The 24,797-nt window shown below is 38.6% G+C and overlaps 1 protein-coding gene across 1 annotated transcript; it reads left to right on the forward strand.

Moving 5' to 3' along the window:
• Positions 1-3,853: 3,853 nt before the first annotated feature.
• Positions 3,854-22,827, forward strand: PPR2 (Tetratricopeptide repeat (TPR)-like superfamily protein). Its single transcript, XM_090002591.1, has 2 exons — positions 3,854-4,437; positions 21,219-22,827. The coding sequence occupies exons 1-2, from the start codon at positions 3,922-3,924 to the stop codon at positions 22,323-22,325; spliced, it is 1,623 nt and encodes a 540-aa protein (XP_089858717.1). The 5' UTR covers positions 3,854-3,921; the 3' UTR covers positions 22,326-22,827.
• Positions 22,828-24,797: the final 1,970 nt, after the last annotated feature.

The following is a 24,797-nucleotide window of genomic DNA, read 5'->3' on the forward strand; positions in this document are numbered from 1 at the left end:
TGTCACCTTCCTTCCCTTCTTACTCGTTCCAGCCTTCCCATCCTAGAAAGGTCTAGGATAGGACGACCCCCCCCCCCCCTAAGGAGGCTTCCCTTTTAAATATGGTAAGTTTTGACTTTAAGGTTTTTCCTTTTGATTTTTTGTAACTTTTAAAAACCTTATGATTTTCAAGTTTTAAGATCATTTTATATTTTTAAAGTTGAAAAGGAGGTACCACATACGATGGGATGGCCCACCTATGGACTCCTACCACTTTATTAAATGTAATTGAACCATATTTTTCATTCTGATTAATTATTTTTTAATTAATTAAATTTGGTAATTTGGATTCCAATTCTTTCAAAACTACAATTTATATTTAAGTGGAATGACTCTAAATGTAACCCAAATTAGGTTCAATTGTATGTAAATGTCTCTAAACCAAAATTTTGGTTGTATTGGTTTCTTTTATTATTTTTTATTTTTTATAAAAGTTCGAATTTTTCATAAATAGATTTTGAAAGGGAATTTTCGCTAGGGTCAATAGGACCCTTTGGAGTGTGAGTGTATTACCTATATTTTTTTTAAGTCTCAAATAATATATAGTATAATACTTAATACATATTAACATTATCAATTAATCATATGTAAATGCATTTGAGAAAATTAATGAAAATTCCTTGAAAAAAACACAGGTATTACAACTGGCATAAGAAGTGCATGATTCTCCAACTTCGTCACTTGAGGTTTTAAGGTATGAAAATTCGAATCAAATCTAAATTCAATTAAAATATCTACGACCCATTTATTAAATCTGAATTAAATCCAAATTTAAATTTTAGAAATTAAAATCAAAATTCAATGAGACTACAAATTTAAATGCACACTCAATTCAAATCTCGACTAAATTGAAACTCAAATTAAATTTTAATTAAGTCTAATTCAAATTTAGATTAAATTCAATTAAAAATCAAAACCCAATTCAAAATAATTTTTCAGTTTGAGATTCATTTCAAATCCAAATTAAAGCTTGAATTATAATTAAATCTCATCTTAAGTCTAAATAATATTTTAACATTAAATTCACCTTTATTCTTCATAAAAATATCAAAAATTTGCGTGTTTTACATCCTTTCCTCCTTAAAAAAATTTTGTCTGCAAAATTTAACTAGAGTTACTTATTCAATAAATTCTTGGTGTATATTATTTTTGTTTTTATCATTTATTTGCTTAAAAACAATAAAAATTTTACGGGTATTACATTGTAGATTCAAAACTCAATGATATAGTTGTATAACTAGTAGGGGTCTGCCAAACCCCAGCTTGCCTTTTAAAAAAAATAGTGTTGAAACAGTGGTTGACCAACCTTTTTTTCATAAAAAAATGAGGGCAGCCAGGGTGACACCAGCCAGACCATTTCCTAATAGTTGATTAAACCTCAACAACAACTACTACGCCTTCATCCCAAAACAATTGGTGTTGGCGATATGAACCAAAAAAGAAAATCATTCTCGGTCTTCCACATGAATCCTTCTCCTCCAATCATTTTTATCCAATGTCATGTCCTCGGTGAGGTTCAAAGCATTCATATCCTTTCCTATCATCTCCATCCAAGTCTTCTTAGGCTTACCCCGACCTCTTTTAACTAATATATTTTCTCATTTCTCCATCCTTCTAACTGGAGCATCATTAGGCCTTCGCCGAATATGTCCAAACCACCGTAAATGATTCTCTCTCATCTTATTTTCAATGGATGCAACACCTACCTTCTTACGTATCTCCTCGTTTCAAATCTTATCTTTTATTGTATTTCCACACATTTATCTAAGCATACACATCTCAGCTACACTCATTTTTTGAATATGATGTCTCTTGGCAGCCCAACAATCCGTACCATATAGTAAAGCGGGCCTAATTATCGTCCTATAAAATTTTCCCTTCAACCGCAATGACATTCTACGATCGCACCACTCCAATTGCACTTTTTCATTTCATCCACTCAACCTTTATCCTATGATTTACATCTCCATCAATTTCTCCATACTTTTGAATGATAGATCTCAAATATTTGAAACAATCATTCACCGGTATTTCTTGCTCACCAAGCTTCACTACACTCCCATCACTACTTTGTTGCTTACTAAACCGACATTCCATATATTCTGTCTTACTCTTACTCAACTTAAAACCTCTTGCTTCCAATGTCTCTCTCCATAATTCTAACTTAGCATTAACCCCAACTCTAGACTCATCAATCAAAACAATATCATCAGCAAACAACATACACCATGACACATTTTCTTGAATTGATCTCGTAAGCTCATCCATCACTATAGCAAATAAGAAAGGGCGTAATGCAGATCCTTGATGTAACCCAACCGTTATAGGAAAATTGGTTGTCACCCCTCCACAAGTGCGGACATTGGTTACTACTCCTTCGTACATATCTTTAATTATACTAATGTACTTGAGAGAAACACCTTTCTTCATCATTGTCAGCAGAGAACATCCTTAGGTACTCTATTGTATGCCTTCTTCAAATCAATAAAAATCATATGCAAATCTTTGTTCCTCTTTCAACAAGTGCGGACATTCAATAAAAACCATATGCAAAAAAACATACCACCCTCTGCATGGTTTTTTGGAAGGGTGGGAACATTGTTTCGTTCCCATCATTCTAAGGGGTGGAACATTGAAACAACATTCCTAGGACACGATAAATGTGCATCCATCGTGTCTAGCATTTGGCGTGACACACCTTTCATGGCATCCGGTGTGATGTGCCCTTAAGGGGTTATTTGATGGCTTGTCCAAGATTGGATGACATGAACAAATAGAACCGAACACAACATTGGTTTTGTTCCTTTCGTTCTTTTTGTTCAAAGTTCAACAAATGTTTGTTGTTTGACGGTGGAAGAATGAAGAAGAAGAAACCCTAATCGATGAAAAAAAATCTAATTAAGAAGAAGAAACCCTAATCAAGAAGAGAACCATAATCAATAAAATCAAACAAAATTTCCTAATCTAAGAAAACCCTCATATGTGAAAAACCTGAAAATACCCTAAAAAGAAATTTGATTCAAACTAAAATAAAAGAAGAAGAAAGAAAAGGAGGAACCTCGGCAGCACCTCATCCCTTATGGCCTCGCATCGCCTCATCGACCTCGCATCGTCTCAACGGCTGCCTCATCCCCAGTGTCAGTGACCCCCTAGCTGCAAAGGAGAGAGAGAGTCGAGGGACCCTTACCCTCAACTTTTTTTTAATGTGTTCTCTGCATCCTATTATTTTTGTAACAGAGGGAGGGGTGTTACAAAAATAGCACCTTTTTAAGGATGCGGCCGACGCCATTTTGAGCGTCCACCACATCCAACGTTTGTTGAAATCATCGTCTCCCGCATTGATTTTGTCCTATTTCGGGCAGGGGGCAGTGATTCAAACGTACCCTAAGGGAAAACAAATAAAACACTGACATGTTTTGAGCAAGCTTTGTGACAGGACATGCCATTTTAGCTGGGTTTCCCCAATAGGGGTGTAACGGGGTTGATTGGGGTCATATTGGACCTGATTTTGAATCAGGTCTAAAAGCAAGACCCAAACCCATCCAATCTAATTAAGGTTCACATTCAACTTAAGGTAAGAGTGAAATTGTGTATCCATATGGTTAACGGGTTCAGGTATTTTCGTGTCCTATTTTTTCGAAAAATTTATGAATTCATATAACGAACTCGTGTCTCGTGTCAGATTCTACACGTAACTGTGTGACACGGCCAAGGAAATCCCGGAAGAGAGTCGATCTGGAGTGCAAGGAGACATAGCTTGAACCACGCAGACTCCACCGTGTGTCAATCTCATTCCCAACTAGGTAATCGTTAAAATATCTTGTGCTTGCGCCAGAGGTACAGCGGAGGTTTATCCGCAACGGGCCACAGTAGCAGCCATCCATGGCCTCCTTCCCTCATTCCCTCTCTTCCCCTTCCTCATCCTCTTCTTCGTCCCTCTTCCCCCGCCACCGTGTCTTTTTCGACCGCCTCGGTGGAGTAAAGTGGGACGTGGGTTGGCCTCCTAGCGTCCTCCTGCACTGCGGGCGGTCCGTCGTGGCTGCGCGCGGCGTCGCCGTGGGGTCGCCGAGAAAACGCCAAGACCGTCCCCCGACGCCCTCGCGCAGCGTCGCCGTGGGGTCGCCGAGAAAACGCCACGACCGTCCCCCGACGCCCTCGCGCAGCGTCGCCGTGGGGTCGCCGAGAAAACGCCACGACCGTCCCCCGACGCCCTCGCGGAAGCGCCATTGGAAGGAAGGGGATTTCCCGGCTGTCTCCGTCGCCAGCCCTCCGAGAACGCCCATCAAGAACGTGAAGAAGAAGATCGACGACAAGAGGGCCGCCAAGGCATGGGTCTCGACGATCACCGAGTCCCTCGCCGATCGAATCCGGAAGAGGCAATGGCAGGAAGCCCTCCAGGTAAATTATTGTGTCTTCCCTTATCTTTTCTCTCCTTAATCGTGTTCCCAGCGATCACTGAATGTCTCATCATAATATAAACTCTTTTAGGTCTTATAACATATTTATCTTTTGATATGTCCACTGTTTCACATGCTTCGAGTTTCTGCAATGTTGCTATTTCTTCGTTCACAGCCCCAACCCTTTTCTGGTTGTCCTTCACCTTGTTATGTAAACGAGGCTTTTGAGTATGTTTTTATGCTGCGTTGACTTTTGAACTCTTTGGAGAAGTTTTCCATAATTTATTCTGTGTATTGTTGCTATTTCTTCGTTCATAGCCTCCACCCATTCCTGGTTGTCCTTTATATACAAGGCTCTTGAGTATGTGTTTATGCTGCCTTGACTTAAGGATTCTTTGGAGAAATTTTCCATAACTTTATTTGTGAATCATTGTTATTTCTTCATTCATAGCCGTTGTCCTTAATCTCGTTATATAATCTTGAGTATGTTTTTATGCTGCCTTAACTTTCAAACTCTTTGGAGAAGTTTTCCATAACTTAATTTGTGTGTGTCCTGTGGCTTGGTTAGAACGCCGAACTTGACCTCGGGACATTTGTGGATTTAGATCCGTTGAAGAATGAGAAGTTTAGTTTGCTCCCTCTTGCTGCAATGTGTATTACTTGTTGCTGCTCATGGGACCTAGCATTATAGTTTTCTTTCCTTTGACATACTTGAAGGTGTGCTGTTCGATTCCTATCTTTTGCCTCAACGGACTCCTATTAATTTGTATTATTTGCATCTAAAGGATCCATAACAGAAAGGAAGTTGAATTTGGTTGCATTCTTGTATGGACACTGGAATCATGATGCTGTTTCATTGTGCTTGCTAAGAAAAATTGGACACTAATATTAGTCCCGGTTTTGCTAATTTTCATGCCTTTGTCAATTTCATACTTCAATAAAAATCATATCATGATGGGATATCAGAATATTCTCGTTAGTGATCATCATACTCAGTGTTGTTAAAAATGCCCCTCAAGGTGCAAAAGGCACGTCTCGGCCCAAGGCGAGGCCCCTTGTGCCTTGAGGCACAAGAAAAAGGTGCAAAATGCCCTAGGCGTACACCTCATACACTATGAGGGGTAAGCCTCAGGACGAGGCATACCTTTTTTTTTATTATCGGGTCAAATAGGGGGTCGAAGCCCCCATTTGACCCAAATTTGTAGACAAAAAAGAGGGAGGCCCTGACCCCAATTAGGGTTGGGCTTCTAACGCCCCAAAATTTATCCAAATTTTCAGGCCAATTTTTTTTAAACACAGTGAAAATATTCAAAGTGAGATTGGAAAATCTTGGGCTATTACAAATAATTTCGCATTTGACAAAAACAATGATATAAATACAATTCAAGTGAAATGTAAAGAGTATTACATCTCTCAAAATAAAACTAACTGAAAATATTTGGAACAAGCAAAACCAAAATCCAAGATCGGTAAGCTATGTCACATGGGTGCGGATGCGGGTGCGGGGATTCGACACTTCCAAAAAACTCGGGTGCGGGGGTGCGGCAGGGGCAAAAATGTAATATATATATATATATATATATATATATATATATATATAAGGGGGTCCGGGGGTTCCCCCGACGCGGGTCGGGGGTCCAATTTTTTTTGCTGGTGTGTTTGTTTGAATACTCGTTACCCACGTTCTGCTTGTTGTGTACTTTGAGGCAACAAGACAAAATTGATGAAACGAAAGAATTGGCAATCTGATCGACCCAGCCTGCTGCGTGTTGTTGACTGTCATGATTCAATCATGTCTGAAACTCCCTGGTCTTCACGAAAAAAAATATAAGCACAAGGTTTGATGTGGTTTGTTGGAGAGAGAGTCTTCATGAGGCCTACGACTCCACTGCCACGCCATAGGATTCTTCAAATTTCATTTTATATACAGCTGCACGACAGCTAAAAGAAATTTATTGGATTGAACATGTGGAAAAGAGAGGTCTACACAAGGCTACAACTAGAGCACCCATCTCGTCAGGAGAATAGTGAATACTAATAGCCAGCAAGGCTACCACCATCATTATCATTTATTATGGAGAGAGAAAATCCTTTACGAAAAAGAAGGATCTGGATTGAAAAGGCTCTTCAATTTTAGATGGTTTTAAAAGTGCCCCTTTATAAAACAAGAGCAGCAACAACAAGCAGTTGTCAGCAGAATTTTTTTTTTTAAATTCTGCAGCTCATTTCATAGGGCAATTTTTTTTAAAAAAAAAATCCAAAAAAAAATGGACCTAAATGATCCTGGATGCGGTCAACGCACCCAGGATCGGGTTGACCGCACCTGGTGCCGCACCCGCACCCGCATTGAGTCGCGTCGACGCGGGTGCGGCACCCTGCTAGCCGAATCCCTGTGACATAGTCGGTAAGGAAAGATGTGATCTTTGCAACACCTTTCAAGCCTCCCACAACAACTCCCGTTGATCATTCCTCTTGATATGTAAAATTGTTAGTATTGGGGGGTTAGACTTCCCAAGTCCCAATAAAGAATCTCTTCCCAAGGTACGTAAGCAAAGTATCATGCATATAAGAGCATATTGAATTTAATATTTCAGTATTTCAAGACAAGTACAATTAATATCAAAACATGCCTTAAAGCATATTTAAATCAATCATAGTGCATCAAAAATAATTAAGCACGCGCACAAGCAACTAATTACATACAAGTACAATTAATATCAGAACATGTCTCAAAGCACATTTAAATCAATCACAGTGCATCAAAAATAATTAAGCACATGCACAAACAACTAATTACAGAAAAGTAAAGTTATACAATTAAAATTTATGTTTCACTTTATTAACTCCCTACCAGTACACGCAATTCGAATATGTCGAGACTGATGAAACCATTCGGGGGGTCTATTATGTATGGGTGTTTTTGGTACATTCGAATCACTCATCAAGTGAGCTCATGGTGTATTTACCTGCGAGTGTCAGAAGAATGCCCCAGTATGTTAAATCGACGAGACATTTACTTAGGTTTGTGTGTATGTAGTTATTTAATAGAATAACTTGGGTGTGCACTTCGTACCCTGTTGGTCTTTTTCAACCCTCTGCCCAATCTCGGGCAACATTCACACAAAATATCATGAGTGCTTGTGTGGCACCCCAACGGTTTATGCTCAGTTTTGGGCCTTTGTATGACCCTGCAACATTCGTTGAAATGCAACAAACCTGTAATTCATGCATTCGATAGGACAGGGTCCGTGAATGAAACTTGTTTATGTCACTTAGTCCATGAAGCATTTGCAGACGAGGCAATCACCACAGTTATCATATTATACAACAACAACAACAACTACGCCTTCATCCCAAAACAATTGGGGTCGGCGATATGAACCAACAAAGAAAATCATTTTGTGTCTTCCACATGAATCCTTCTCCTCTAATCAATTCTATTCAATGCCATGTCATCGGTGAAGTCCAAAGCATTCATATAATTTCCTATCATCTCCATCCAAGTCTTCCTAGGCCTACCTCGACCTCTTTTAACTAATATATTTTCCCATTTCTCCATCCTTCTAACTGGAGCATCATTAGGCCTTCGCCGAATATATCCAAACCACCGTAAATAATTCTCTCTCATCTTATTTTCAATGGGTGAAATGCCTACCTTCTTACGTATCTCCTCATTCTGAATCTTATCTTTTATTGTATTTCTACACATCCATCTAAGCATACGCATCTCAGCTACACTCATTTTTTGAATATGATGTCTCTTGGCAGCCCAACATTTCGTACCATATAGTAAAGTGGGCCTAATAGTCGTCCTATAAAACTTTTCCTTCAACCGCAATGGCATTCTACGATCGCAAAGCACTCCAGTTGCACTTTTCCATTTCATCCACCCAACCCTTATCCTATGATTTACATCTCCATCAATTTCTCCATACTTTTGAATGATAGATCCCAAATATTTGAAACAGTCATCCACCGGTATTTCTTGCTCACCAAGCTTCACTACACTCCCATCACTACTTCGTTGTGTACTAAACCGACATTCCATATATTTTGTCTTACTCTTACTCAACTTAAAACCTCTTGCTTCCAATGTCTATCTCCATAATTCTAACTTAGCATTAACCCCAGCTCTAGACTCATCAATCAAAACAATATCATCAGCAAACAACATACACTACGACACATTTTCTTGAATTGATCTCGTAAGCTCATCTATCACTATTGCAAATAGGAAAGGACTTAAAACAAATCCTTGATGTAAGCCAACCGTTATAGGAAAATTGGTTGTCACCCCTCCATAAGTACGGACATTGGTTACTACTCCTTCATACATATCTTTAATTATACTAATGTACTTGAGAGAAACACCTTTCTTCATCATTGTCCACCAGAGAACGTCCCTAGGTACTCTATCATATGCCTTCTCCAAATCAATAAAAACCATATGCAAATCTTTGTTCCTCTCTCTATTTCTCTTAATAAGTTGTCTAAGAAGATGTATAGCTTCCATAGTTGATCTTCCAGGCATAAAACCAAATTGATTCTCCGATATCATGACAACCTTCCTCAACCTAGACTTAATCACCCTCTCCCAAAGTTTCACAGTATGACTCATGAGTTTTATACCACGATAGTTTGTGCAATCTTGTATATCACCCTTATTCTTATATAGAGGCACCAAAGTACTCTTCCTCCACTCATTAGGCATCTTATTTGTCTGCCAAATCTTATTAAAAAGATTTGTCAACCATTCTAAACCTTTCTCTCTCAAGCATTTCCAAGCCTCGATAGATTTACCATATGGGCCAAGTGCCCTTCTTGATTTCATTTTCTTTAAAGTCTTTGCAATTTCTTTCTTTTGAATCTTGCGCATGAAGTCACGATTCATCTCATGAAAAGGAATGGACAAGTCTCCAAGATCCTGAGCATGACTTCAATTAAATAGCTTATCAAAATAATCTTTTCATCTCTCTTTAATCGCCTCATCTTTGACTAAAACCCTTTGCGTTTCATCTTTGATACATCTAACCATACCCAGATCCCTCGATTTCCTATCTCATCTTAGCAAGCCTATAAATATCCTTCTCGCCCTCTTTGGTATCCAACTTGTCATAAACCTCCTTATATACTTTATCCCTCGCGTTTCGAACTACTTTTTTAGCTTCCTTCTTTGCTATCATATACTTCTCCAAATTCTCATTATCATGACTCTTACTTAGATTTCTATAACACTCTCTTTTAACCTTAATAGCTAATTTGACATCCTCGTTCCACCATGATCTATCCTTACCTAGCGGTGCACCGCCTTTAGACTCACCCAATACCTCCTTAGCCACCTTTTTCATGCCACCCGCTATCTTATTCCACATTGATTCTGAATCGTCCCCAAGACACCAATCAACTTCCTTAACTACCTGCTCTACAAACATTCTTTGTTTAGCTCCTTTCAGTGCCCACCACTTAATTATAGGATCTATCATATGTCTATCCCTTTTGCGGCATTGGCTAATTCTAAGATCTAAAATTAAGACTCTATGTTGTGTAGCTACACTTTCTCCCGGTATAACCTTACAATCGATGCAACAACCCCTATCTCTCATATTATGTGTTTTGCAAATCTTTCACATAAATAATGCATTCATTTGAGCCTACAATAGTAATTAAACCATGTTTGTGAAATTACACTCGCTTGGATACTTTCGCATGAAATGACGAGCAAACTTATTCGATTTATAATTTTCTTTCGATTATCGTCCAGTAGTTGCCATTCACATACAACCAAAACATTCTTTATTTTGCTTTCCAAAATGTGGAGGTTTGTAAGCTTTCATATGGTTGTCGGGTTTTGATACGGCCAAGACATCATCTCCTCCTTTAATCATGCCAAGACGAGTTTCTTCTTGGCATATTTCGGCTATGGCATCTTCCAAGGGAGGAGGCTTAGATCTATGTAGGAGGGAAGATCTAACTTGTTCATATTCGGGCCTAAGCCCATGTAAAAATTGGAAAAAGTGCTCTTTTTCCATTTGTTCTCTCCTTAATTCCACATCCACACTAGAAACCCATTTTGGTTCTAGTAAAGATAGTTCATCCCATAGGGGACCAAGAGTGCTAAAGTAATCCCTTACACTCATTTCTCCTTGCTTGATAGTCCGGATTTTTTCTTGAAGAAAGAATTGACAAGCAAGGTCTTTTTGAGTAAACATACCTTTCATAAAGAACCATGCTTCATTCGCCATCCGAAACTTGGCAATGTTGGCGCAAATCTTGAGCTCCACATTGTTCATGAACCAAGCAAGAATCTTGGCATGCTTGCTTTCCCAATCTTTCACTTTAGATTGGTGATCTTCAATGGCCTTCATGCGGGCAATACCTTCAAGAGCTTTTTCTTGATCACCATCCATCTTAGTTAGTTGGAGTTGTGGTTCTGGAATGGTGCCCATAACGTATCCCCAAAGTTTTTTACCTTTGAGGTTGTTCTCCATGGCGGCGGCCCACATCATGTAGTTGGAGCCATTGAGCTTGAAGGAGAGATCAATCTTTTGTTCTCCTTCCATTTCAATCACTCACAAGAGGATAAATGGAGAGAGATACAACAAGAAAAAAATATAGCTACACGAATAGCTATATTAAGAAGAAGCATAAACAAGGCTCTGATACCATGTAATGAAATATGCGGAAAAGCAAAGAGTGCATTAAGCACTTACAACATCCACTAATGAACAAACGAAAGGGCTAACACCCAAACCCACAAGAGACAACACAACATAAAAATATAAATGTCTCTTATTGAAAAGAGAGAGAGCTCTCTTAAGTGAAAAATACAAGAGGGGTTCACCCCTATTTATACACAAAAGAAGGAGAGGGGGGATGGCCAAAAGGCCTTAAAAGGAGAGCCACCTAGGGGCTCCCCATGTAGTCGTTGGGAGCCCCCAACGGTCACAAATGTGACCGTTGGGGGCCCCATCGACTCCATGGTGGGGCCCCTTTGTGTGAGCAAAAAAACATAAAATAAAAAATATAAATTACAAAAAACAAAAAGGAAAATAAAAGAAGAAAAACAAGTACCCCTATCGGGTACTTGTGAAATGACTAAAATACCCCTATCAGGTATTTTAGACATATATATATACATATAAATATATATATATATATATATGAATTACATGTATTTTAACAATAGATTCTCCCAAATTTGTTAGCAAGTGTCTAACCCACGTAGCTTCTGTTGTGGCCGCTGCCATGAAACGATATTCAGACTCAATACTAGATCTGGCAACAACCTTCTGTTTTTTACTACTCCAAGACATAATGTTGCTGCCAAGAAATATACAATAGCCTGAAACTGACCTTCTCTCATCTGGATCTTCTGCCCAGTCCGCATCTGTATAGATAAAGATTTTATGCGCCCCATTATCTATAAGATTCCTCTTGTAAACAAGTTCATCTCCTTTCGTACCCTTTAGGTATCTCAATATCCATTTAACTGCATCCATGTGCCCAGTTCGAGGTTCATGCATAAATTGAGACACTTGATTTACAGAATAAACAATGTTAGGTCTAGTGAAGGTATGGTACTGGAGCATTCCGACTATACTTCGGTATCTGGTGAGATCATCATATAAGTCTCCATAATGGGAACTCAGCTTCTGTTGTAAAACAGTCGGAGTAGCTAAAGGCTTGCAATCTTTCATTCCTGCTCTACTTAACAAGTCAAGGGTATATTTATGTTGTGCTAGGGTCAACACATTGTCTTTCCTGTCAACTTCTATTCCAAGGAAGTACCTTAGTTCTCCAAGATCCTTCATTTTAAAATTCTAACTTAAGAATTCCTTGACTTCCTGGATATGACTGCAAGAGTTGCCCATGATAATTATGTCATCTACATAAATCAATAAGAATGTGATTGTATGCTCGTCCCTGAAGATAAAGAGTGAGTGATCAAGAGTGCATCTGCGAAAACCAAGATTTTGAACTTTGAGAGAAAAACTATCAAACCAGGACTGCGCTGCTTTTTTAAACCATAAAAAGCTCTCTTCAATTTGCAGACATACACCTTAGGATCTCCTTCCATGTATCAAGGTGGTTGTTTCATATAAACTTCTTCTTTAAGGTCCCTATAAAGGAAAGCATTCTTCACATCCATCTGGCTCAATGTCCATTTGTGATGGACGGCTAAAGATAATATGATACGAATTGTCCCCATCTTGACTACAGGGCTGAATGTCTTGTCATAATCTTGGCCATATTCTTGAATGAAACTATGTGCAACAAGTCTTACTTTGTGTCGCTCAATGCGCCCATCAAGTTTATACTTGATCTTATAAACTCACTTAGACCCTACGCTATTTCTATCCTTGGGTTTGGGGACAACTTCCCATGTTTGACATTCATGTAACGCTTTAATTTCTTCATTCATTGTCTTTATCCACTTGTGAGACTTGATTGTCTGATAGAAGGTGGTAGGTTCATCTTGCTTTTCAACCTGTGACATAAATAACTGAAAATCTAGAGTGAAATTATCATAACTAACCCATCTCTAAATTGGGTGTTGAATTCTTTCTGTTCTCGTAATAAAGGAATGATTTTTCAGGTTCATCAACAATTACATCAGTAATGGTGGGAATATTTTGTGCAGCTCTTCTCGCATAGACTGGTCCTGAAAACTTTTCAATCTCCTTGGGCGGCAAATTGTCAATCTCGATTTGAGTTGTGCAAGAGGTTTGATCGGGTACAAGAGTAGGCATGGGAGCAAAACTGCAATCTGATGAACACTCTTCGTTGATGTTAGCAAACAACTCGGCATTCAACCATGGAGAATAAACTTAACACTATGACGCGTATTTTGTAAAGAATGCCCACCTTCAAAATTTTGCTCATCAAAAACCACATTTTTAGAGATCTTAACACGCTTGGACAGAGGTTTGTAGCAACGATATCCCTTATAATCATCCACATATCCCACAAATCTGCACTTAAACGCTTTATCCTGAAACTTATTTTTTAATAATTTGTCAATATGCACATAACAAACACAGCCAAAAACTCGTAAACTATCATAATTTGGGTGTTGTTCAAAAAGAGTATAATAAGGTGATTTGTTTGCTAAAATGACCATCGGCAAACAATTTATACTATAAACCGTAGAGTGAAAATCTTTTGTCCATAACTTAATGGGAATATGATTGTCATGCAACATGCTCATCGCACTCTCAACAATGTGGCGATGTTTCCGTTCTGCCACACCATTTTGTTGTAGTGTGTGCGAGCAGGAAACTCTGCGACTTATACCATTGTTTCGAAGAAAAGCAATAAAGTCATTTGAAGTGTACTCACCTCCCCCATCACACTGAAAATTCATAATATTTGACGAAAATTGAGTTTTAACAAAGGCATGAAAGGTTCTGAACAATCGAAGAACTTCATATTTATGTTTTATGAAGTATATCCAGGTGTAACGAGAATAACTATCAATGAAAACAACATAGTATCGACTCCCCGAAAGAGAACAAGTAGGTGCAGGACCCCATACATCAGAGTAGATAATCTCAAAAGGTCTTGAAGCTCGTTTATTAATTTAATTGAAAGGAAGAACATGACTCTTGCACAATTGACAACTTGTACATTTCTCATTATCAAAAGTAGGACTCAAACTAGATAATGAGATAACATTATCTCTTACAAGCTTTTCAACAAAAGAGAAACTACAGTGACCAAGTCGACTATGCCAAATATTTGACTTATTACATTTAGACAGACTAAGAAGACATTTAGAAGAGGATTCATCAGACCCCAATGAAGGCTTCAAGACAACAGGAACAAAAACACGAATAAAAGGGTCTTACTTGAAGATACACATATTTTCTCGTCTCTCCCCTTTAACGAACGTCTCCCTCGTTTGAAGGTCCTTGACATACACAAAAGAGGGAATAAATTCAACAGAAGAATGTGTTTCCTGCATGAGAATTAGGAGGCATGTTTGGGGTAGGAAGTAGCCCACGTCCCCCTTGTCCACCATATCGTCCTCGAGCTCTACCTCCGCGATGATTATTTCCTCCACCACGACCTTGTCCATAAGTCAACCCAGTAACCAAAACATTTTGTGAGTCAAGTTGCCCACCATCATCATCAGAAAGGCTCTTTAAACTGATCTCATAATGTAAAAGTTTAGCTTGTAAATCTTCAAAACTGGGTAAAACAGGCAAGCATGTGAGGGACGTGACAAGAACATGATAGTAGTCTGCTCCTAGTCCGCTTAAAACTTGTTGCACCTTATCTCTCTCTGAGATCGTACATCCAACAAGAGCCAATTGATCTGTGATGTTTTTTACCTTGTTCAGATATTCCATAACAGACATAGTTCCCTTCTTTAATGATTGAAATTCTCGCTTGAGATACAAAACCTTTGCTTTCGACATGTGAGAATAGGTTTGAGCCAATATGTTCCATAGTTCAGCGGCTGAACAATCATATGGAATTGCAATCAATATTTCCTGTGATAAAGTAGAAGTGATGTACGCAACTAGTGCTTGGTCTCTTTTCATCCAAGCCGTGAAATCAGGATTTTGAATAATCCGAGATGAGACAACCCCTTTATCATCCTATATTTCTTGCGTGATAAATTGAAGCGGGACTGGAGTTGATTCATCTAGATGCTCAGAAAGATCTTGGCTTCGTATGAAGGGAATTATTTGTCTTTTCCAAGTCAAGAAATTTGAATGTTAAGTTTTTCAAATACAATTTGACTCAGAAAGCTAGAGGAAAGACCAAAATGAGTAGAGGACGAATCCATATTTTCCAATTATGGATTGCAAACTTTTCGATATGTTTTAATTATGGATCCCATGTTGTGTAGCCCTTTTTTTTAAAAAAATATTAGTTCTGGTTATGTACCAAAACCACAACACAGGTCCTTATGAAGCCCAGTATTTCAGAACAATGGATTGCATGATTCCAAAAGAAATGACGTGAAATAGAGAAGAATATACAACAACAACAACAACTACGCCTTCATCCCAAAACAATTGGGGGAAATAGAGAAGAATATAAAAGAAAAAAAAATCGACCCAACGGCAATGAGATGTAGAAAACAGAACTTCTTTTGTGGAAAACCGAGATGCAATATAACAGTCTGGATAAGGAAAAATAAAGAAGGAATTAGGGGAGAAGAATGAAAACAATTTTTAGAAGAAAAAGATATTTAACCGATTTAGGCAATAGATGAGAGAACAGATCAGTTTTAACATGATCTGTTTTTTAGAATAAGAAATCACAGATCTTCAAATATAGATCTAAAAAAAACAATACCAGATCTGATATGATCAGATCTGTCTTAGACTGAATGGAGAAAACAACAGAATAGAGAGATTAAATTAAACCCAGATTTGACGTGAAACCTATGTCACATGGGTGCGGGTGCGACACGGGTGCGGCGCAATTTTAAAATTTTTGGACACGGAGACTCGGCTATATATATATATATTATTTTATTTTTTTTATTTTTTTTAAAAAGATATTATTTTATTTTATTTTATTTAAAAAGTGCACAGTCACAGCAGTGTGCACTGTGCACAGGCACTGTGTGCACATGCACTGTGCTCAGGCTCAGGCACAGGCACTGTGCACTGTGCACATGCACTGTGCACTGTGCACAGTGCACAACACTGTAAACAGGCACAACACTGTGCACTGTCTCTTTTTATATAAAAAAAAATCATTTTTTTAGTTTTTTCAATAGACATTTTTGGACTCGGTCAAAGTTGACCGAGTTCAAAATGTGGACGGACTCGGCCTCGACTCGTTGACCGAGTCCGACTCGGCGTTGACCGAGTCCAGGCCGAGTCCGAAGCCGCACCCGTGTCCGCACCCGTGTCGGGGCGTGTCGACTCGAGTGCGGCACCTCCCTAGCCGAGTCCGTGTGACATAGCGTGAAACTGAAGAGGAAAGAAGGAAATAAAAACGATGGACAGAAGAAAGGAGAGATGAAATATGAAGCCAACCTTTAGTGAGTGTAGATCGATTCAACCCGCTCTGATACCATGTCAGAACTTGTATTTCCAGCCACGTCAACCTTCAGCAGAAAAAGAGATAGAGGAAGACAAGAGGTTGCTGCACAAAAAAGGTCATCAACGTGACCTAGAAAAACTGTGTTTATATACAGTGCTTTACAAAATACTATGGACGATAATATCCTTGATTATAAATATAAAATACAGATATGTGCACATGTGCAAATTAGAAATAAAAAAACATAATATATGGATATGGAGGAGACGTAAATCCAGAACTATATCCCGTCTTCTTTAACACTTCTATCATTTGCATTGTTGGTATTGTTCTCAGGATATTACTAATACATTTCATGGTTATGCTCTGGAATCCGGCGATGTGCAAAAGAATGCACTATTCATACATGAAAATTTAGTAGTAGGAAGCAATCCATTGCCAGCTTGATTTGTAGTTGTCATTAAGTCCTTGGTCCTTGCCCTATCCTTCCACGGGCATGACCTCTAATATTTCTTTCATGCCCAATGCTATTAAAAATGTGCCTCGAGGCGTAAGAAAAAGGTGCAAAATGCCCAAAGCGTATGCCTCGGGGCGAGGCACACTCCTTTTAAAAACCCCATTTGACCCAAATTTGGGGACAAAGAAAAAGGGAGGCCTCTTTCTCTTTCTCTTTCTCTTTCTCTTTCTTTATGTTTCTCTCGTCTCTCACTCTCCCTGCTCCCTCTCTCGACTCTCCTTCTCAGTCTCTCTCACTCTCGCTCTCGCTCTCCCTCTCTTTCCCTCCCCCTCGTCTCTCGCTCTCCCTCTCAGTCTCTCTCACTCTCCCTCTCTTTCTCAGACTCTCTTGCTCTCTCTTTTCTCTCGCTCTCCCTATCTTTTTCTCTAGTCTCTCATTCTCCCTCTCTTTTTGTTTCTCCCTCTTCCTCGCTCTTTGTATCTTGCTCTATCTCTCTGTCTCTTTCTCCCTTCTCTCTCTCTTTCTGCTGAAATGAGGAAGAAGAATAAGAAAGTTGTTCTCTCCCTCTCTACCTCGCTCTTTGTATCTTGCTCTATCTCTCTGTCTCTTTCTCCCTTCTCTCTCTCTTTCTGCTGAAATGAGGAAGAAGAATAAGAAAGTTGTTCTCTCCCTCTCTACCGATAGGTACTCTGTTTTTTGTTATGGTTTTTTGCATTTTTTTAATGTTAGTTGTTTTCTTTTAATATTAGCCACTTTTTTTTATTTCTGCCAACACAAGGAGTAAGAAGAAGATTGTTCTCTCCCTCTCTCTCTCTCTCTCTCTCTCTGCCGACAAGTAATCGCTTTCTATCTCTTGGTTCTTTTTTTTTTGCGTTCTTTTTTTATGTTAGTCATTATTTTTTTAATGTTAGCCTTTTTTTATTTCTACCAACATTGATTGTTGACTCTCTTTTGTTTAGATAAGATTGCATTTTTTTGTCCCTACATGCACATTTATATGAAGGCAGTAATTTGGGAATACAAATTACAATGAAGATAAAAATTATGAAATAATATATTTTATATATTTTTGTTGCAAAAAGACACATTTTTCGATATTTATTTGAGATTTTCTATTTCCTATTGGTTGTTGCTAGGTGTCTCAACAGGTTGGGTTTGGTTCGGACCTAGGTGGAACCAGACTTGGACCAAATTTTTGGGTATGGTATCAGGTCCAAACCTGGGTCTAATCGGGTCTACTATAATAGAAACCATACTCGGACCCGATAAAAACTACATGAACCAGACTCGATAAAATAATATTTTTTCCATTTTTACATTTTAAAATTGTGGGTCTTAATCGGAACTCGGGTCGGGCCTAGCTCTGGTATAAAATTTCACAAACTATACATGTGTCCATGTATTAATTGGATCTTCAGGTACAGACCCGGGTCTTAATCAGGTCTTATTTGTCACCTTACCCGGACCCTATAGGGTTTGGTCCAGGTCGGATCCAGGTAAACCCGACCCATTGACACCCCTAGTTGTTGCTTCATCAATAAAGCATTTCTTCTATTTATTTGTATTTTTACATATTTTTTTAAAGTTTTTTTAAGTTTAAAAAAAATTGAGGCTTATGCTTTTCGCCTTGAGTCTTACGCCTTGCTTTGGTTTTTGGTGGAGCGCCTTGCTACACTTCAACGCTTTTCACAACATTACAACATTGTTCATGTCTATGACATCTAACACTAAAGTTGAATACATTCAACACTTGATGTAAATCTTTTATTTGATTAGGGATTCATAGACATTGCTTCATATTGAAGCAAAATAAGCATCAGCTGGTCAAAAGTGGTGGACAATGGATCTTGGCCATCAAGAATGCAATAATACCCTAATGCTCATCACTGAGGACATTCAACACTATATGAATGAGATCTACTTCTGGGTCTAGATTATCAATGACAGCCAATTGATCTTAAATTATTCGGAGCTTACAGGAAGCTCTTTCGTAGATGCACTTCATCTCTTTGTAGCATAAAAAGTGGATTTTAAGTGCACGAGACAAAAGTAATAAACCTAAGAATAGAATTTCATGCCAACAGTTCCACATCTCTACCATAGTGCCATCCGGCAGAGCTTGCAAAAGAACTCTTTTAGGATAATGTAATTGTTGCTTTCGAGTATTCCATGCAATGAGCTCCAGTTTTCTGGTGGTTATTGTTCAAGGTTCTTTCTTCTCATCTGCTTCATTCTACGTCATATAGTTACGGCTGAGATACAGGGATACAGCCATTTTTATGAAGTTTTCAATGTAACTAATATACAAGTGGATATGGAACGCATGTCAAATTGGATTATCCCCGTGACATAGGCTTCATTGGTTATAAGATACTTTAAATGGATGTGGAACGACTTAATATGAACTATGAGATTGTGTATAAAAGGAACAATCTATTTCTCCTGTACTAGAAAATTATTTGAATCAAGTTTATCAGGAACAAGCTAAGCTAATGAAGAACTGAACGAAGAATTGGGATTTTGAAAAAAGTGTTGCTGGACGTGACCATTTTTTGTGCAGAAAAATTACAATTAATAAGTTCTTTTTCTGCTTCTTTTTTTTTTGAGAATGAGGCAACATTCAGATCAAACCTAAATCAGGAGCATGGTTGGTTGCAGGTCATAACGTCAGCCTGATGATGTTTTCTTGATGATGTACACCTGTTTGACCCTTTTTTGAATAAAAAGGATGTTTGGAATGTAGATTTGAAGCTGGCTATGTTTTTTCCAATGAAGAAAAGAACCTTGGAAAACGACAAGAGGGAGAAAGATTGAAGAAAGGGGGACTAAGAAAAGGATTAAATGATATTTTAAAGGTTAGAAATGAGTTGCTGGTTCAGATTAGAACAAAGATGTGTTTTCTAGAACCAAATAATAAAAGAAAATGGAATGTGGTAAGAAAATGTTTAGGTAAAAATAGGAAGAGGAAAAAAAATTACTGATGAGAGAATTAAGAGATGAAATAGCTTGTCCAAGATCTAGTATGGAAAGATACCTTGGATCATTTTCCTAGATCGAACCCTAGCCTTGTTGGAGTCAGTATCACTCTATCTATAAGAGATGAGAAGAGAATTAAGACAGTGAAGTCTCGACCTAATGTATGTGGCTGGACATCATCTTTTGTATTCATAAAATATGTCACAAAATCTCCCTAATTAACAATAATATGAAAATACCAAAATAATAGATAGGTATTAAGTATGCCATTATGTAAAAATACAGATCTACCCCTAAACATTTTTCTAACACGAGTAACTGCTTGCCCTGCCCTTGAGCTTAGCTTCAGCATCTCACTCAATCACCTGCCTCCAACCACACTTATGACACAAATGCCCCCTCCCTCATGGCTGTTGTCAAGTGATTGCAGGCTATCCAATGCCACCTCTCTTCTTACATTGCCGCCATTGCTGCCACTCCAGAGCTACCAGCAGCCCTTCTCCTCCATCATTGTGGAGCTATCATCAGCATGGTCATGGCCAAGGTCAGATTCCATAGCAAGAAGGCCAAGCTTGCCATCAAGCATACCACACCCCAACCTTGCCATCAAGCATACCACACCCCAACCTTCATTTTCCATCACCCACTTCTCTTCCTTTGTAGCTTCATTGTCCTGTCCTGCCTTGCTGGCTTCACTTTAATGCACTGTCTTGACAGGTTCAGAGGTTAGAGGTCTTTTTGTATCGTGTTGTGGTTTGATCTTGAGATTTGGAGGAGGTCCATGATGCAGGGATACAGCCATTTTTTTGAAGTTTCAATATGACCAATATATAAAGGGATATGGAATGACAGTCAATCTTCAATATGCTTGAGGAAATAGTTCTGGTTTTATTGTTGTGGAGTGGGCATTATGTAGCAACAACGAATGACTAAGAACTCTTACCTCATACATAGTGTAACTAAATAAATGAAGATTAATTTGTGAAGAGTAAAGATTAAAAATAAGATAGTGAAGTTTGTCTTGCAAAACCTATTTACTTCATCAAATACAGATTGTGAATCTGTTTTATTTTCTGACCAAGTTGTATTAATTGGTATTTCGACATAATTGCAGAATGATGTTTGACTATCTATTTGCTCCAACGTTTTATGGGTGTGAATCTGCTCTTATCATTGCTACATCAGTTAGGATTTGCATTAGCTGCTTTTATATAACAAGATTGAATTTAATTTTTCAAGAAGAATCAGGTTATGCTTTGTTAGTCTAATACATCTCTTTTCTTGTAATTTATCATGTAATATAAAGCAAGATTTCTAGTTGACCTTTTTAAGGCTTTCAGGTATTCCAAATGCTGAGGGAACAGCCATTTTACGAGCCAAGAGCAGGCACTTACATGAAGCTTCTGGTCCTGCTTGGGAAATCTGATCAGCCAAATCGTGCTCGTGAACTGTTTGACATGATGGCTGAAGAAGGATGTGAACCCACGGCAGAACTGTACACAGCCTTGCTTAGTGCTTATTGCCGGTGCAACCTCCTTGACAATGCATTTGCTATTCTTGACAAAATGAAGACTCTTCCCTTGTGCCAACCTGATGTCTTCACCTACAGTACACTCTTAAAAGTCTGTGTTGAGACCTCTCGATTTGAGTTGGTTGACCGCTTGTTTGAAGAGATGTCAGAACGCATGATAACTCCCAACACAGTCACACAAAACATTGTGTTGGGCGGTTACGGAAGGGCTGGAAATTTTGATAAGATGGAGCAAGTTCTTACTGGAATGCTGGAGAGCACTACATGTAAGCCTGATGTGTGGACAATGAATATCATCCTGGGTCTATTTGGCAACAATGGGCAGATTGAGATGATGGAGAGATGGTATGAAAAGTTACGGAGCATTGGGATTGGACCTGAGACGCGGACATTCAACATACTTATAGGAGCTTATGGAAGGAAGAGAATGTATGACAAAATGACAGCGGTAATGGAGTTCATGCGCAAAGTCTCATATCCATGGACCACTGCTACATACAACAATGTGATTGAGGCTTTTGCAGATGCTGGGGATGTGACACACATGGAGTGTGCATTTGATCAGATGCGTGCTGAAGCTATGAAAGCAGATACGAAGACCTTCTGCTGCCTTATAAATGGGTACAGCAATGCTGGTCTTTTTCATAAGGTAGTGAGCAGCATTCAGCTTGCGGAGAGGCTGGAAATTGTGATGAACACGTCATTTTTCAATTCTGTAATATCTGCATGTGCCAAGGCAAATGATCTGATGGAGATGGAGAGGGTTTACGTGAGAATGAAGGAAAAACACTGCATGCCTGATTCTTTGACATATTCAATCATGATACAGGCTTACCAGGAGGAAGGCATGCATGATAAGATATATGATTTGGAGAAAGAAAGATTGGAGATTGGAAACAGCTTAATTGCAAGCTGAGCAATGAATCCAGGAACTGAAACCTGTAGAGCAAGCACTCGCAAGATGATTGAATCATACACTGGGATATGGTCTTTGCGGTTACCAGCATCAACATGTTCTTCAAAAGATAGTCGTACTTGAAGATGGACATCACTTCTCTCTATGCATCGATTGATACGATTACATCCCCCCAGAGAATTTGGATCTCTTTTGTTTGGAAACTAAGGTCCTAACTTGAGGAGCTACTAGTGCTCTATGCTTTTAATTATCTTTCTCCTTAACTGGGTTATTGGAGGGATTTTTGTGCATGCTTTGTCTGTAATAATCTATGAGGTAAATCATTTGAAGGATTTTGCCTTCTGTTCGGAAGGCTGGTGCTTGTGTATCCATGGGGAGATGGATTTTTTAGGCGACATGCATTTACAGATGAATCTGTATAATTTCTCATCGCCAGTTTTTTATTATGATCTTGAATCTTGATTGTTATTTGTGAGTGAAATTATGTATCATTGTTATGGCATCTCTCTCTCTCTCATATAGTCTCAACGTCAAAGGCTGCGGGCAAAGGATAAACTAGCAAAAATCAAACAAGTCTTTAGTAGTGCATTCACTCGTGCACATTTGCAACCACTCCAGAGGACTTGGCCATTTCAGATCAACGCCATATATTTTAAGCATTGTGATGCGTCTTTTAGACTCTGTTTGGGAGCCGGTGTTGGAAAGGGATGAGCGGGGTGATGGGAGTAGAGAAGAAAATGAGATGAGACTGGAGTTGTCAACTACATTCTTGTGAGTTGTGAGGATGTAGTTGAAAATGGCTCATCTCCGCCCTGAACACCATTCTCATTTCCCAAAACTGGGTTTCCATATACTATGGCAGTAGGTGGTATTAACTAAACAGAAAATGATCATATTGTTCTTGTAAAGTGGCACGATCTCTGAAGTATCTTACAATTTGCCGAAATTCTCTCCATGCCTAAAATTTTGATTATTGGCTTTTTAGAACATTTTTACCGCATAAGTGAACCTGCGTGATGTATAGGTATGCAGTACGAAGCTCACAACTTCTCAATAAATACGAGATTTACATGAACATTTCGTGAACTTAATGATATTCGCATAAACAAATTTGCGAACCTCACCAAAGGAGCTCCGCTTGTTTGGTAAGAGCAATTAGTGCACTTGCAAGTTTGAATCCCAATGGTATAGTTGTATAATTGGTAGGGGTATGCTCTCTGTCAAAAAAAAAATTTGTGAACCTCAAGTGAAAACACACTACTTACGTATGACCTTAACAAATCATATTTGTGAATGTCCTTAATGTTCGCACATTTTTTGTTCGAGCTCCGTAGGTTTGCATCCCATATTTGTGAACCTCACGACCTTTGCGCAAATTTTGTGTGAACCTCCTTTTAACTAAATAGTCCTTATGTGTGTCCGCAAATGTGTCATGAGATTTGCAAATACATATTTAACTTAGCATGTTGTTTGATTTGAGATTGGCAGGTTCACATCATATATTTGTGAACCTCACTACCTTTGTGTAGATACCCTACAAACCTCCTTTAATTAAATACTCTTGACGCACGTCTGCAAATGTGTCTTGAAATTGGCAAATACTTTATGCAAATGCCTAAGTTATTAACACAAGGCAAGCTAGTAGAATTTGTAGGATTTAGATCTTCAATAATTACATTCAATTCACAGTCATCCCAACAGTACCTGAAATAATAAAAGAACGGAAATCAGCTACCAATTCAAACTTACCTTATGTAGACAAATCATTCAAGAAAAAATAAAATAAAAATAAAAGAGGAGAGAGATATTCAATTCTTGAGACAATGAGACTAGAGAACATCAAGATTGGTATCTCAATCGGCACCATCCATAGGATAGGATTGCCATACTCCCACTATCATGCTTGATGTCAAATCGAACCACGAATTTAATCAAATCATTCTACTCTGAACAGTGTCAATCCTAAATGCAGAAAAAAGAAGAAAGTATAAAGAAAACCTTATTCGAAATTGTTGATAACTTAAAGAGTCGTGATCAAAGAGAATAGATTTTGAATCTCTTCGCAAGTGATGTATGCATATCGCTTTCTATGTATGAGTGTGGCGCAAGCAGGAAACCATCCGGTGAAAAGATTACAGGTAACCCACATTCCATAACGGGGATCAAGCAGCACATAAAGGTGCCATCGAGCCATGTAGATTCTTCCAACCAGTCACGTGTATGAGTCGGATTCACCAATGCAAATTCAGTTGTCCCCAAGCAAACACAGCATGATGGGCATCTCTTCGATCCGTCGAAATTCTTGCAGCAGAACTGCCCCTTGGAGAGAATTCGATGCACGCCCAATGAAGAAAAAATCGTGGTATGGTAGCAAATCTGAGAACAGGAGAAGATGGGCAGTGTGATTCTCAATGGACGTGCTTTTCTTTCGGCAGGAGGGGCAAATGGGTTGCAGCCTGAATCAGGAACAGG

The sequence above is a fragment of the Nuphar pumila genome, chromosome 4 (genome assembly GCF_984573655.1).
Source record: "Nuphar pumila chromosome 4, dmNupPumi1.hap1.1, whole genome shotgun sequence".
Lineage (NCBI taxonomy): Eukaryota > Viridiplantae > Streptophyta > Magnoliopsida > Nymphaeales > Nymphaeaceae > Nuphar > Nuphar pumila.